Below are 15265 nucleotides of genomic sequence, written 5' to 3' on the forward strand. Positions count from 1 at the left end.
AGTCAAACTCGCTGATTCTAACTCATACACCAAACTTTATTGTCCACACAGAATGAGCCAGGAGACATGGGATGTCATAGGGAGGGAATGGAGGGTTATTGTTGGAAGGAAGAAGCTGTTCCTGAATCTAGATGTGTGAGTAAGCATGTTCCTGTATGATATTGGAATCAGTCCACAACACACCTTGTTACTGTTTGTGACAATCATTGAACAATCTGTTCTTTGTCTGAGCCAATATGTCTAGATCCAAAATCTCTCCAGTCTTGCTTTAACCAGTCCTAGTATCTCTCATTATCCTGAGTATGACCAAACTTGTAGTGCCAGTAACTTATGTTACCAAGACAAAGCACAAAAGCACAAAATGGATTACAACCAGAGAAGGAAATCTGATCTACTTCCTTAAAACACAGAGGAATTAATCAAACTGGATGATGAATAATACTGATATGATGCAGACACAAATGTGTCACAATTGGAAGAAAAAGTCACAACAGATCCTGTCCATGCTCTGGTTCACAAAGAGGAACGATCCTGCTATCATTGAGGCTGGTAGTGTACAGTGGTTGGCGTCAGCTCTGAAAAATGCAGTCAGGTAGTCATTAATTGTTGAGCCAAGGTGGGAGTAAATATGTCTTATCTCTGAGTCATAGAGTAGATGAATGGCGTCAAACTGGGGGGAACAAGAGAAAGAAGAGTATGTTTCAAAATTACTTAAGGTAAAGCTAAGGAACTGCTGTATAGAAGATAAAAAACCAAAACAAACAACAAAAAAAATTGTTATGCTTCCAAGTTGACTTAAAAAAACTATGACATAGACTGGAATGTGTGGCTGTTTCACCTCCAGGCAAGACAAGTGCTGACACACCTTTCCCGGGTCCTCTGGAATGTTGTATGGGGAAGAAGCGAGGGAAAGGTTGTAATATTTCACAGCATGTGAAACTGTGACTAACCAAGGACAGAGGAAGTCTAATCTTCTTATACAAGGAACAAAATATGAGATCTAAAGTAACCAAGTGAAAGAAGAATGAACTGAAGGAAGGGTATGGCGTGTGATGTGTGGGAGGGAAAAAGTGTCTGCACAGCAAATGGGCGTGGAGGTTTCACACACAGTTTCACTCCCACCTCTCTTGCCTGTCATTCAACAGCTTATATTCACAGGGAGAGGTCTGCCTCAGAGCTGTTGTCTTTTGCACTCATATGACCATGACAGCAGTAAATGCTTTTGGATGACCACGTGTGGAAATCTTCACGAAAGGTTTCATATCTAAAGGAAGAAGTGGTCGCCTTACACTGGAATTTTGAGAGAGGACAAGACAGCTGCCTACCATCTCAGGGCTTTAATATCTAAACAACACACTGGACACATTGTTTCACTGAAGAAGTGTATTCAGATTGAGGAGTGGTTTTACCTTTTTAATTTTTAACAGGTATGTGCTTTAAAGTAAGAATAGAATCTTTAAATTAGGCTTGATTATGTTTAAACAGGGACATCTGTCTTTATTCAAGTTGTGTAAACTCAGTTTTGTCTTTGAAAACCATCCTTTAGATTTTGCTTTCTGTTGTATAATTACACAACTGAAACCCTATTATTCATTGTAACTCACACAGACCAGAATCATTAAGTTTCTTACTAGAAATGATTGACAGGCCTGTGCAACTTAACACCTAAATGAACACATCTAAATCTCTGCTGTCAGGCCTAGATTTTCTCAAGTAACAAATGTATGCTGGCATGCTGCTCTATGATCAAAATTAAAATAAGTTGTATGTTTTCATTCCACCATGAAAACTTGTCAGCCAAGCAGGAGGTTTTCGCATTTTTAAAGTGTCGTCAGTCAAGTTTTTCAAGCTTTCTTTTTTTTTTTTTTTTTTTGATAACAGGGGATTCTTGACACTGAGCCCCATGTTGCGCCATGCAAAAGCTACTTTCTTTTTCATTTTGGAAATACCCAGTCGAGTCAGGGAGAGCATAGTGTCTAAATATGGAACTTGTTTTGACTTGCAGGGGACATTGTATTGTATTTTTTTTTCTACACACCTAGGGTTCTCTTTCCCAGTGCTGTAGGCAACACGCCAGTAGGTCAAACTGCTCGAGGCACCTCCTCGTAGCTTATGAACTATTAATAAGGTAAACACAAGTCACAAGGGCAGCTTGGGCTCACCTTTTTCTGTTTTTAGCATTAATCAAAGCAAAGCATGCATTTCCTGGGCAGTCAGTTAAAGGAAGTAACAGCATTTTTATTTATTTTTTACCTGGACAACAGAAGGTATCAAATAAATTCTTTGTAGTTGGGAGGAATAAAACCACCCCCCCAGAGGCCATCTGTCCCATTGTATCTCAACAATATCCTGAAAAGACAATATACAAGTTTCTGCCCTGGGGCATAAGGTACACACATTTGAATTACCTAAACATTTACCCAAGCAGGGTTTGACCTTACACAGAGTAAAACCAGTTCCTCAAACACCCCTTAATCTTAAAAAACAAACAATTTTATCAGGTGTGAGCAAAGTTAAAACCATAAAGCACCCAGATCATAAAAATGTTCTTAGCTTTTCGCTATCTTTGGTAATTTCCTCGCTTGAAACGGAAAAGGTTTTCGTAATTATGGCAATTACTCAAGTAAACCTTTCTTAATCATGCTCTTATGTTTTGCAGAAATGTCTACTTTACCCCAGAATCATGATGAAGACGTCCAGCTGGGTCTCATAGCAGGGTCAGGTGACACACATAATAACACATGCAATCAAGTAGTGATCTGCGCTGAACAGGGTGCTTCCTCCTGCTGTTATGACAAGAACCACAGAAAACTAGCCATCTGGAGCATCATCTGTGGGCTCTCCTGCATTGGAATCACAGCTCTGATAAATTCAGTCAAGGTATTTTATTGTCTTCCATCTGTCAGTCTAAATACCAAAGCCTAAAGCTGCATATTCTGCCTGTTGCTACAAACTGCAATGTCAGTAATTGCAAGAATAAGTTTATGGCGTCAGTGAACTGCACATGGCATGGTCATGTTTACCACGACAGGCTGTGGTGCTTAATCATAAATGATTTCTCAACACGTATCACCTTAATACAACACTCCAAACCAGCTGTGAAGAGATCCCTTCCTTTAGGATTAAAGAGCTTTTTTAAAATCACAGAACTAAATGATAAACTGGATTATTGCTTATTGGCAGTTGTACTGTATCATTTCATATTCATGATCCATCTGATTAAACCCTTAATTCAGAATATCGTCTTGTCTTTACTTCAACAGGCTGAGACAACGTCAGATTCACAGATAGCTGCAAAGTTTTCACAACGGGCAAAGAAGTTTGGGATCATCTCCATCGTAATATGGATTTCCATTCTGGTTTCAGCTCCCATACTAATGGTACTGATCTCATATCTTCTCACTCTGCAAGACTGATTGAGACCTCTACAGGAGATATAACATGTAGTTGGAGTGGAGTGGCTCCTCTGATTCATGAAGACAGACAGCAGACAGTACAAAAGCTGCTTATCTACAACTGAAAACCACGGAGACATGAAGACACTGGCAGTTACACAAAACACAAAAAAAGACTGCTTTAGTCCTTCCTTGTGCGGATATATCACTTCCTGTTTACACTTTTCTTCTTCCTCTTAACCATTTTACCACTGTAAAAAATGGTGTTAGAAATCGTACAACTTTTGCATATTTTTTTATACGCTGTAATATTTATTTAACAATATATGAACATATGGACAATCAAAATTCTAAATGAACATATAAAATCCAGCATGACTATAGTTTGGGACATGGCACTACATGACACATATACATTATACAGTATATTAAAGATTTGAATTGTCATTCTCAAGTAATGACCCAATCCTTAATATGTTTGCACTTTAAATGGCAGTACAATTTAACATTTTTAGATGCTGTATATACTTACAGATACTACAAAAACAATAAATTACTCAATCTGTCAACTTAAAAAGTATCAACATACACATGTCTGTCAAGGATTGGGTCCACAATTTAATAAAATGGGATGGCAGTGCTTCTTCAGAATATAATAAGATCCTGCTCGTTGCCAACATTACCTTGGCATTATTGCATTGTTACCATATTAGCTTTATTAATGTAAAATGTATCAATATGTTGTACTTTTACACCAACATAAAAAGAAACAATTTTATAATAAAACAACAGAAACGCGTGTGCTCTGAGCTGCTTGAAGCATCTTGACATGCTGTCATAAAAACAGCGACAATTACAAATAGACCTACAAAACATCTAAACAAAAAAATCTTACAGTTAAGGCAACCACATAAAAATCTGTCAAAAAAGTACATACATAGGCAGTTTATCAAGAAGTTACATTTGAAATACAAATATAGACACCACAAAACAATCCAGAGAACCACAGGTAATAAAAAGCCAACTAGCAGTGAAATCTCCACTTTTGATTAGAAATGCTCTCTGGAGTGTCTATTGTTTCTAAAAGGTAGATTTTATACAAAAGAACCTCTTTAGCCATGAATTCACAAAACACAATTAACTGAATAATTGGACAGGGTCTGCCATGAGCTGAGTAAAATGACTCGCACAGCCCATGCTGCTTGCAGACACATTTGACTACATCAAACTTGAGGACAGAAACTTGGTTGAGAAATTGGTTGCAACGTGTATGAATCTCTTGCTGGCATGTTTACGTTATATTCAGCGTTTAAACAAAAAATAGCTGCCTTTATAAAATAACTAACTATGCTGCAAGGTCACTATCACTTATGTCGTATTTGAAAAGAAACATTGCAACAAAACAGTGTCGTCACCCATGCAGGGGAGTTGCCCAGATTTGTAACATTCTGATTAGTCTGAGATAACTGAAGATATAATGAAAATGCTGATACTGTACACGTGTTTGAATCGAGGTCGTCAACATTTGATTCTCAACAGTTTCACTTATCGCAGATGGAAAGTGGCCAGGGAGATAATGGACGGCAGAGGTTTGAGTGCAGTATTTACTGTATAATGCATTTAACTATTATGTTTATAAGCAATATCAATGAGGCAACACATTTATGGTGCTGTGATGTGTTCTTCAACTTGCAGGTTACACATGCTACAGAGTGAAAATGTAATTCTTCAATAACAATTTGTCACCACAACAATGTTACACTGATTGTGCTGACAAAAAAAGAGCTGGAAGACTCAGCTTTGAATCTTCATGTTGAAAAATTAGAAATAGTCATGAAGAGCATTAACTCATGCCTTGTATTTTTTAATGGCTGCCAAACAATCAACATTTAAGAGGCACCTGTCAACTGTCTTTCTGATCACGAATCAACCACAAATTCAGCTGATCAAGTTTGGCACAGAGAAGTGAGTCCACATCCTGCACACTGAGGGACGGTTCATCTTTAGGGAAGCCCCCTCGTCTTGTCCTGGAAGACGAAATACCTGCCTTTCCAACACCAACAAGTGGCTTCTTTGGTTTTCTGACCTCGCCAACCTCCAAGAATTCCAAAAATCGCTTGACACGCCTCTGTCCAAACCAGGACTCGGAGCCATTCCGCCGATTGAGAGGCACCTCGAATATGGTCTCAAGCCGGCTGAAACGAAATTAACAAATGTTAGTTTAAGATATTACCAATTATAAATGATGCACAAATGCCACCATTTCACTCCTAATTCAAAAAACCATTACGCAACTGAATTAAAGCAACATTGTGTAACTTCTCTACCGTGAATAACATAAAATCATTTTAATGACACAATGACGTAATCAGGTGAATGGTGTCATTCCCAGCCTGCGCCCCATATGTCTGATCTGGCAAGAAGTGAGTCACGCTTTATGACACTAAGTCAGCCTCTCTGACTTATTTGTGACTCAATGATTTACAGTTTTCTGATAGAGAGTCAAGTAAACTGTAGCTGTTGTTAGCTAATGTTAGCTCAGTTTTATAGCCAGGTGGCCCAGACTGTGAGCTCAGTGCACTGGGGAAGTGATCGTAATTAACAGAGCTGGAGATAGGCAGGCTGGCAATGTAACCTGGTTTAGCAGCCTCTATGGACATAATGACAGAGGCAAAAAGAGACCAAAGAGCACATTGGCAGAAGATGCTAAGAAGAGAAAACTCACTCTCTTGTGAGCGAAGAAGTCACCATACAAGAGTAAATCTTGGACTGCCTTTTCGTCGCCTAAAGACAGTTGCTGTGCTGGGCTTCTTGCTGCTGGACTAGTAAGTAATATTAGCTGGCTGCTATGTCTTGCGTCCTTAAACTTGCTTGATGTTTAATTGTCAACTTGCTAGTTTTTGATCATAAATAATATAATCATAACGAATACTCCTGTACAACTATCCATATTTAAGACAGTGGTATTGCATTCTGAAACTAATGGCGCTAAATCGCAAAAATACCAATTTTTATGCAATGTTGCATGAAGTAACATGAGTTTCTCTCTGGTGCCACCCTGTGGTCAAACTTGTGTCAAAACAGCTGTTTTGACTCAGGAATAGCAACATGGTGACTGTCGACAGCTAGTATGTAGTTTGTTTGATGGACGAGAAATGGACCAAATTTCCAGTTTTGTGGTGTAATGACTGTTACAGCATCACAGGTTTACTTTACAAGGCTGCACCCAAGGCATTTATGCCTCTATACATTTTGTGCTTCAAGCTCATACATCTGTATATAGAGTAATTTAATTACTAATTATTAATTTGAGTAGATTTAACAAAGAGATACAGAATATATCCCCCAGAATCTCCATATTTCTAGATACACAGCTTAGTCATAAAGTTGGTTTTACCGTTCCAAAGTCTAACATGAAAAGTTGGTGAAGCTGCAGTTTATGTTGTCTGACTGTATTCATATTTGTTGAAGACTAATGACATATTTTAAATAGCCAGTGTGTTTATATACATCATATAATATACAGTCATTGCTCTAATGTTGACCTTACCTTTCAGGGGGTTTGCTGAAATTCTTATTGGTGTAAATCTCTTCCAAACTAAACTCCTTCTTTTTCGGCCTGTGGTGTAACATACAGAGAAAAAGAAAACAATGTTGCAATCAGTTTGAACATTGATCAGTGCTCAATAAACGACAGACATGTGTTGACAAGGATTGACTTTCAACGGTAGAGCAGAGCGGCAGAATTTGTCCTACTTTCAGACACTAAGAGTGTTGCACATGTTTCAAATAATTAAACATGACCTTGTATATTTACATTCATCACATGTAAAGACCTTTGAATTTGACCCCGTATTTCTGGTGATCAGGTAACACTAACTAGAAAACTGTTGCGCAAGATTTTTCTTTAAACTTGCTACATGTGTCAGGAATTATGATGGTATTATAGTTACTTCAGTGTTTCAGAGTTTCAAAGAGAGTAGCACATGATCAACCAACATTTCACATAAGGGTCAAATGAAGTCTGATGAGTTATATGATATGATTTTATCTGGTGACTTAGATGTACACATCTGTGTATGTATGAGACATGCATCAATATAAGTAGCGACAAGCACAGGTTTCAGAATATGTTAATCTATATGGGGAATTTACCTAATGGGTTTGGGCAGGCCCATGGGTGTCAGGTTGTTCTGAGGTTTGGGTAAAGTTTTCCGAATTCTAATGGACGACACCTTCCCTCTTTGCTCATGCTTTTGCACCACCTGTGATGATGAAAAAGAAAATTAGCAACCGAAATCATTCCAAAATATAGTAGACAAAAGTACACAGTGGTAAAAACAGACAGAGAGATCACAGAACAAATGTCATATCTACAGTAGTAAGAGATGTAACTATGTGAACGGTGGATGCTTATGTATATTACAAAATGTTGGACAGAGATCTGAATCAATCAGTTTTAATGGGTTAAAATATAATTAACTATTTAATAACTAATATTCACCTGAATTGATAGAAATAGGATGGAAAAAATGCCCAAGACCAATAAAAGACCAAGAAATACTACTGAAATACCACAAACCACAGCCATCAAATGAGCATTTTCAATCAAGACTTCACAAACAGCTCCAATAAAAACTGAATATTATTATGAATAATTTGTTCCTTGGCTGTTGTATTAGACTAAATTAGTGTTATCTAAGTGTGTACCTACAGTAACTGATACCTGAGTGTGAATACAGTAATTTACATTTACATTTCATAACGCAAACTAAATAAACTAAACTAAAATTTAAAAAAATGTAAACCTTGATTTCAGAATCAGACAAAGCCTTTTCTTCTCTCAGCCCTACATCTTCAAACTCCTGGCTGGATGAGCTTGTGTTCTCGCCATCATCCTCCTCTTCACTCTGTTGTCTTCTCCCGATCTCACACTCCAAAGGAATCCCACTGCAAAGAAGCCAAGAGCTGATATCAGCACAGCGCTTAAACATTTGAGCATCATTGGCATTATCATAAAAAAGGAGAAAAAAACCCCCACATCTTACCTCCTACTAGAGTCCATGCTAGCACTAGAGGAGTCACTTCTTTGGAGGAATGCTGAGAGGCGCCATGTGGGGCTCCGCGGGTATACAGAAGAAGAGGAGGTGGGAGAGGGAACATGACTGGAAGTGCTGGGGCTGGCAACAGCTCCCCTGCTGTCAACTTTCTTAGAAAGGAAAGCCAGGGGGCTTGAAAGGAAACAGGAGGCAAGAGCTGAGAGAGAAGTGCTGGGAGACGGTGCAAGACTGGGAGACAGGCTTTGAGTAATGCCATCATACGGGAGAGATCTTCTGGACGGGTACACCTCCTTACGAAGGCAGAGAGGTGCAATCTCTCTCTCCACTTCTATACTGCAGACTGTGTGCCGCCGAGCCCGATGTAAGGATTTGTGGGTATGATGGACAAAAGAAGTGTGTGAAGACTGATGCTGGTGTGGTGTGTGGCTCCTGCTGTGATGCTGTGAATGCAGAGAAGGAATCTCTGGGCAAGAGTAGCTGCGTAACAGCTGCCTCGACAAGCCATTTTCGGATGAGTGTGTACCTGCTGTCGCCAGGTCTGTATCATCCATAGTGACGGAGTTTGACACCTCTTCACCTTTACGTGTCATCCTATGCAAAACCCTGCATTTTCTCCTTTGGTTATCTGCTCTCCTTGGCTTACTTTTAACCCTTCTCGCACTAGACCTTAGCATAGAGACACCGATGCTGTTGTGGCTAGTAGCTTCAGCATCACTGGGAAATATCTCATCTGCCACAGAAGAAGTACCCTTTTCTTTCCGATCTATATTATTTAATAGTACAGAACGGTCTAAAGGAAGTCCGGAGGGTGAAGGACCATGTTGACTTTCAAAAGGTATCATTTCAAAGTATACAGGGTCCACTGAGATTTTACCTTTGCTCTCTTCAGACTGATTTTCTTTGGTTATCAGAGGAAGGTCAGGGGTACACTGCTTTGTCTCTTGACTACCATCAGGCACAGATGATTTAACAGCACCTCTAAAACCCCTTTTGGGTCTTTTGGGAGGCTGGTTCAGCCCTGTTTTCCCACGCTCTTCTTTTTGAAGATGCTGAGAGATATTAAAATCTGTGGTTGTGACTTCTAATGGCTCTGTTGATAGTTCTGATGATGTAGAAACCAATGTGCTGTCTGCTCCTGTAGTTGAAATCGCTTGATTTGGTGATTTCCGTTTTAGTGGTTTCTTGTTATTCCTGCACTGTCTTGTGCTCTGGAGCTGCTTTATATCAGGACAGACAAAGACTTCTGATAACGGCGTCTGATCAGCTTGTTTTGTAGAGGTGACTGCAATGGTTGTTTCCAGATCCATACTGTTATCACTGTTTACATCAGGTTTACCCAGACCTGTTCTTGTCTTTAGTCTTTTGCATGAACCACTGGGCTTCACCTTGTTGCTGCTGTCCACTGACACGCCAGTGCTTTTATCCAGCGAGCAAACCGACATCGCATTGGAGGAACTTTCAGTCTGTGTGTTTAACATGGTTTCATTTATCGTAGCAAGCATTTGTTGTCCAGTTTTTCCTTTCTTAGTTGCTCTTGTTAAAACAGCTGGCCCTTTTCTCGCAGACTTCAACATTTCTTTCTCATTTTCAATGATATCTGTCAAGAAAATGTCCTTTCTTGGTGGCTTTTTTGTCTGCTTTGTACATATATCCACGGTCAATCTTTTTCTCTTCAAGTCTTGGGAATGACAGTCCAGTTTCAGCTCCGTCTTTGCTCTCCTAAGACCTGTAGCTGAATACGTTTCAGAGTCCGGCTGACACTCCAACTGCTGAGTATCCAAATTAGGTTTCAGTGTCCTTCTATTAGTGCTGTCATTTAAGTTATTCTGGAGGCTTTGGTGAACCAAGTGGCAACTTTCTATTTTCTTGCAATCATCACCATGCTGAGGACAGTCAGTTTCCGGTTGAGCAGGCTGACAGACTGAGGAAGATAATAACAGCATACTGTTCATATCACTTAAGTCAACTTTGTTTAATTCGACTAAAGTAATTTGAGAAAGCTGCTCATCAATAAGCTCTGGATTGGACTCCTCCATTTTGACTTCAGATGTAAAAGTCTTAGAGGTAACCTTCCTTTTATTTCCTGTATATTTCCTAGGCAGTGGTTTCAGCCGGGCAGCCTGTTTTCCTTCCTGCTCCTCTACAGTACTAGATGTCTTTAATTTGGATTCATGTGAGGCACTTACATTGACAGAGGGCTGTAACAGTATAGAGGACCTAAAAACAGACCCAACAGATTCTGAAACGTCCTCATAAACAATGCAGGGTAAGGAACTGTCTTCAGAATCAGGTACGTTTTCTTCCGTCTTAGTTATTGCACATTCATATGCCTGCTCAGAGCTGTGTGTTGACAACTCAAACGATAATTTTTTAGAATATTTAATACCAGCAATTTTTGCATTTTGTGCACCTTCTTCACTGAGCCTCTGCTGATTAGCTTCAGCACCCTGATTCCCATTCTCACTTTGTGCTTCTGCATGAAACATATCGCTTGGCTCAGAGTGTTCAGCATCAGACATTCCATCGGCCTGTAGCACACATTCATCGAGTTTGTCTGGATGGTCCGTGGACTGTGGGGGACTATTAGCTTTAAAGAGTTTAACAGGACTCATGACTATCTCTGTAAAACTGGCCATCTTCGACTTGAATGACTGAAACAAGGGCCCGATCACCCATCCTTTGGGGACAGATGCATTTTCAATAGCGTGTCCATCAGCCAATCCCATGCATGTAACCATGTCAGATTTAGTAGTGTCCAGATTCTGTGTGGTATTGTCGGAAAATTGCTCAGCTACATTTTCTGCAGCAGAGACATTTGTTTTTTTCTGTGGGCTTTTCTGGTCCTTTTGTCTGCAAGAAAAGAAAGTGGAAATTAGACTTTCAAACAGAAATCACAAGCAGAAACATAAAGTCAAATAAAAAACACATACATATATATTTTTTTGTCAAAGCATCAATGAAAACAATACAAGATCTCGGATCATACTACTCATTAGATCCCTGTTCATGAAAAACATTAACTGCCAAGATCAATGTCCCTTTTCCACTGGCTTGGTATTGTGGATCATATAGAAAAATACTGCCTCCATCACAGACTCTGACCATGGTTTGCTCACACACAGCTGTTCTATTAATACAGGTCTTATTCAAAGTTATTCCAAAATTGTGTTTTATAAACTGTATAGAATACAGTGAAAATTTGAGCATACACAAAAAAAAAAAAGCTTACATGAGCAGTTTTTCCAGATAAATAAAAATGTCTAAGTAAACACTGCCAAATAATCATTATACATACATAGGGTAAGAAAGATTAGCTCCAACACTTACATGTTTTGTCGCCCAGCTGCAAAACTGAAATCAAATTCATCCTGCAAAATAATTACACAAGTATTTTACATCTGTTGAAGATTAAACAGTGTTTGACTAAACATTGACTTCATCAGCGCTGATCTCTTTCACTTCTGGTTGAAATTAAACAAAGAACTGTGTGTTCATGATTATTATGAAGTTTTACATATTTAAACTGAATTTCACCTATTACTTTTTTGATTTTAGAAAAGGCTGATTGACTTAAATTGTTGTAAATGAGTGGTGCACACAACAGCCAATCTACAATGGTTCCTGCACGGGTACTTGCTCTTCAATTTTGCATAACAAGGGAAAAAGAAGACAATGAAGATACATTGCATTCTGTAATAATTCCAGTCTATGCATTAGTGGGTCACATTAAGACACCCGACTGCTTGTCTGTGTCAGATGCAGCAGACCGTGAAGGAGGATTAAGTCACTCAATTAACCCTCACACCCTGTTCACTGCACAGGTCTCCAGTGTTGGCATACAGTAGCATACAGTACAGCTGCTGCACAAAGAGATTAGACACCGAAAGCTTTATGACATGAAATATACCACACTGGGCACGCAGATAGTCTGTAAAATCGAGTGTGAGAACATATTCAGTAAGGAAATATAAAACTGACCTCATTTTGTTTCTCCTGTCCATGTGTGCTTTCAGCTCTTGGCTGCTTCGGCTGTGACGCTTGTACCTACAAATGAGAGCAATAAGCAGTGAGTAGTGACTCATTTCATTACCGAAGACAATCTGAACATGGTTGTTTGAAGTCGAGCTCCTACCATATTCCTACTCTCCCTTTGTCTCTTTGTGGGGGACGGATTCTGTCTGGATGGTTTCTGAGCTGCTCCAGTGTCTGTAGTGCTCTGCTTTTTAGGAGCCTGTCCTCTGATTCCTTGAAAGCGACCACTTCTTCTGTGTCCAGATATTCCATCATTCACACAACTGTAAATGTTTCAATAAATAAATCAGTAAATTTAGCCATTATGCAGCACTTTTTATTTCAAATGCAGCGAGAAAAAGCGAGTGAGAGAGAGTTGTGAGATGAATCAGTATCTGTAATAGGGATGTCCTGACCAAGATCACTTTTGATTCCAATCCTCAGAGTGCCATCAGATACTTGTAACGTTTACTTAAATGTTGATTAAATATGTATCAGACACATTGAAATAAGGTGTAGCCTTATAACTTTGACACACATTAATTGTCAAGAGCTACTTGATAAATATTAAAAAAAAGGTCCTCAAACCTGTATCGTTAACACACTTAAAATTGATATATCGATTGAAGTTTTGCTGGAAGAATGGACTTCCTGAAACTGACGTGAAGCAATCAGCGAGAGAAGACTGGAATACAAAAACACTGTATGGATAGCAGCTGCAGACAGGATATAAACTGGGTGACATCTTAATGCCATTTTAGTCTGCAATAAGTTACAAAAGGAATTAACTTTAGTGACATATGAGGTGTAATTGTAATAAAACAACCTTTTGTAATGTATCAGGACAGGCACAGAGGCCAGAGTATTTTGTAGACATGTGAATCTGCATCATGTACAGCAGTATGCCAGATAAATTCCAATAGAGAAAACACATTTTCTTAATATCACCACTGATGCAACTGGTCAGTTTCAGATGTTGGCAACATTCCCAGAGAATGTACTATGCAAGTCCTGAATGATTCAATCCATAAAGAAAGAAAGTGCCCAAAACAAAAAAGGGGAAAATACAACTAGAGCAAAAGAAACCAAAAAGGTGCCAGGACAGGTATACCTGGGAGTGATGGAGGGAAGGGGGAGGAGAGGTGGTGGAGGTTCACTGTGGGGAGGTGCACTACAGAAACGGTTTGGGGGAATAGCATCTTCATCCATTGGACAAACTATCTGAGGGAGTGGGTCAGAGGGATAAGTCAACATCCCCTTGCTCTCTCTCTCCTTGTCTGTCCTTCTCTGTGAAGAACAACGGAAAACAAAACAAAAAACATGCAGGGTATTATATCAGAATAAAAGGACTTTGAAACACATCTCAAAACAGAGGCTTCACTTACTTTTCTTATCCCTGGGGTGGGAGTTTATTCTGAAATAAACAGTAATTTAGGACTTTATTTAAATGTTTTACTTTTACTTATCAAAACTGAACATTCACATGTAAAGCAAATAGGGCTGCAACTAATTATTTTCAAAGATTGAGTTCCTTTAAATTCAATTAATAAAAAATGTTATATATTGATATATAAAATGCCCAAGCTGACTAGATTACCATCACATAAAACAAAGAAAAGCATGAAATCCTCCCAGTTGAGAAGCTGGAAGATAAGCTTTAAAAAAATAATTTTATGTAGATCAAATAAATGACTATTACTGTTTCAGCTGTTAAAAGCAACACAGACAAATAAAATAAAATAACATTCAGCTAGTGGACAACAGTAGTCCATCAGCAGAGAGGATTTATAAGACTGTTCATGGGGAATTTGACATATTACATTAGTCAATCTAGTTGAGATGAGACAGCGTCAATAAAAACGTTTCCATAACTTGTAAACAGATCTCACACGTGTTTCTCTGCTAATGTGTCATTTTCTGCAGCTTTATCAAACGAAAGCGACTAAATTTGAGTTTTAGCGCTAATGTGAATTTGTCTTTGTCGTTGTCACATCAATATTAATTCACAGTCTGCTGGCGAATGGTCTGCTACATCGAAGAAGCTTTCTGATAAAGATAGCTATGTTGGAAAATGGAAATAACCCTGGTTTCATAGATAATTAAACACGAGCCCATTTTCAGTCGATGTTTTCAGTCAAATGGAAGCGACGATCAAAGATGAGTCAGGTCTACTTGCTGGATTTTACACTGTCTCATATATAAACTTTTACACATGAGCTAGCGTACGTTAACGCGGGCCAACGTGTTCATATCGTAGACAACAGTTATCTTAAAAAAAAATAGTGTGAGTTAAACATTTTAACCACACATTTATTATTGTAACCCCGCATGGTTTGGCTGGCGCCGATACTCAGTGTGTAACGTTAACATACAGTTTCTGTTCCAGGGAGTAGCCGTAGCCCGGAGCTGTCATACCTCCTAACGTTCATATGGTTTCCATGGGATAACTGGACATATCGTCATTTTGTAGTTTAGTTGCAAACGGTTGTTCTGGTTAAATAATATGAAACACACTCACCTGAAACGTTTAGCTGGACCGCAGGCTGGTATTCCGACCTCACCGTAAACAAGGCATGCCGGACGGCGCCCTACAGTGACTCGTATATACCCGTTTTTACAAATCCAACAACTAGACAGACGGATTGACCAATCACAACACGACTTCGTTTTCCGCCCGGAGCGCCGTGTTGAAATCTGACCAATTGGGGGCGAGTTTGAGGTGTCGTGGATGGGGTCAGCCAATCAGAGGAGGCAAGACAAATGGCTCGTAAAAATTATATTTTTTTATGTCCTCGAGTG

The 15265-nt window shown here is 39.1% G+C and overlaps 1 protein-coding gene and 1 long non-coding RNA gene across 4 annotated transcripts; one reads left to right on the forward strand and one right to left on the reverse strand.

Moving 5' to 3' along the window:
• The first annotated feature begins 1059 nt into the window (after positions 1-1059).
• LOC104930235 (uncharacterized) lies at positions 1060-4192 on the forward strand. The gene is made up of 3 exons (XR_797364.3): positions 1060-1427; positions 2660-2880; positions 3264-4192. It is a non-coding gene; the product is annotated as an uncharacterized LOC104930235 (long non-coding RNA).
• prr14 (proline rich 14) lies at positions 3687-15109 on the reverse strand. 3 transcript variants are annotated; one of them, XM_019275123.2, is made up of 11 exons: positions 14985-15097; positions 13852-13880; positions 13578-13753; positions 12588-12750; positions 12434-12499; positions 11783-11823; positions 8444-11305; positions 8204-8345; positions 7551-7660; positions 6946-7014; positions 3687-5590 (listed from the first exon to the last, which is right to left on the reverse strand). In XM_019275123.2, exons 3-11 carry the CDS (start codon positions 13718-13720, stop codon positions 5299-5301), a joined length of 3888 nt encoding a protein of 1295 aa, XP_019130668.1. In that variant the 5' UTR covers positions 13721-13753; positions 13852-13880; positions 14985-15097; the 3' UTR covers positions 3687-5298. The 3 variants fall into 3 exon arrangements, with proteins under 3 accessions (XP_019130668.1, XP_010743266.2, XP_010743265.2); XM_010744964.3 differs by lacking the exon at positions 13852-13880 and having other exon boundaries at positions 8249-8345; positions 14985-15109; XM_010744963.3 differs by lacking the exon at positions 13852-13880 and having other exon boundaries at positions 14985-15109.
• Between the last annotated feature and the right edge of the window lie 156 nt (positions 15110-15265).

The sequence above is a fragment of the Larimichthys crocea genome, chromosome XII (genome assembly GCF_000972845.2).
Source record: "Larimichthys crocea isolate SSNF chromosome XII, L_crocea_2.0, whole genome shotgun sequence".
NCBI lineage: Eukaryota > Metazoa > Chordata > Actinopteri > Sciaenidae > Larimichthys > Larimichthys crocea.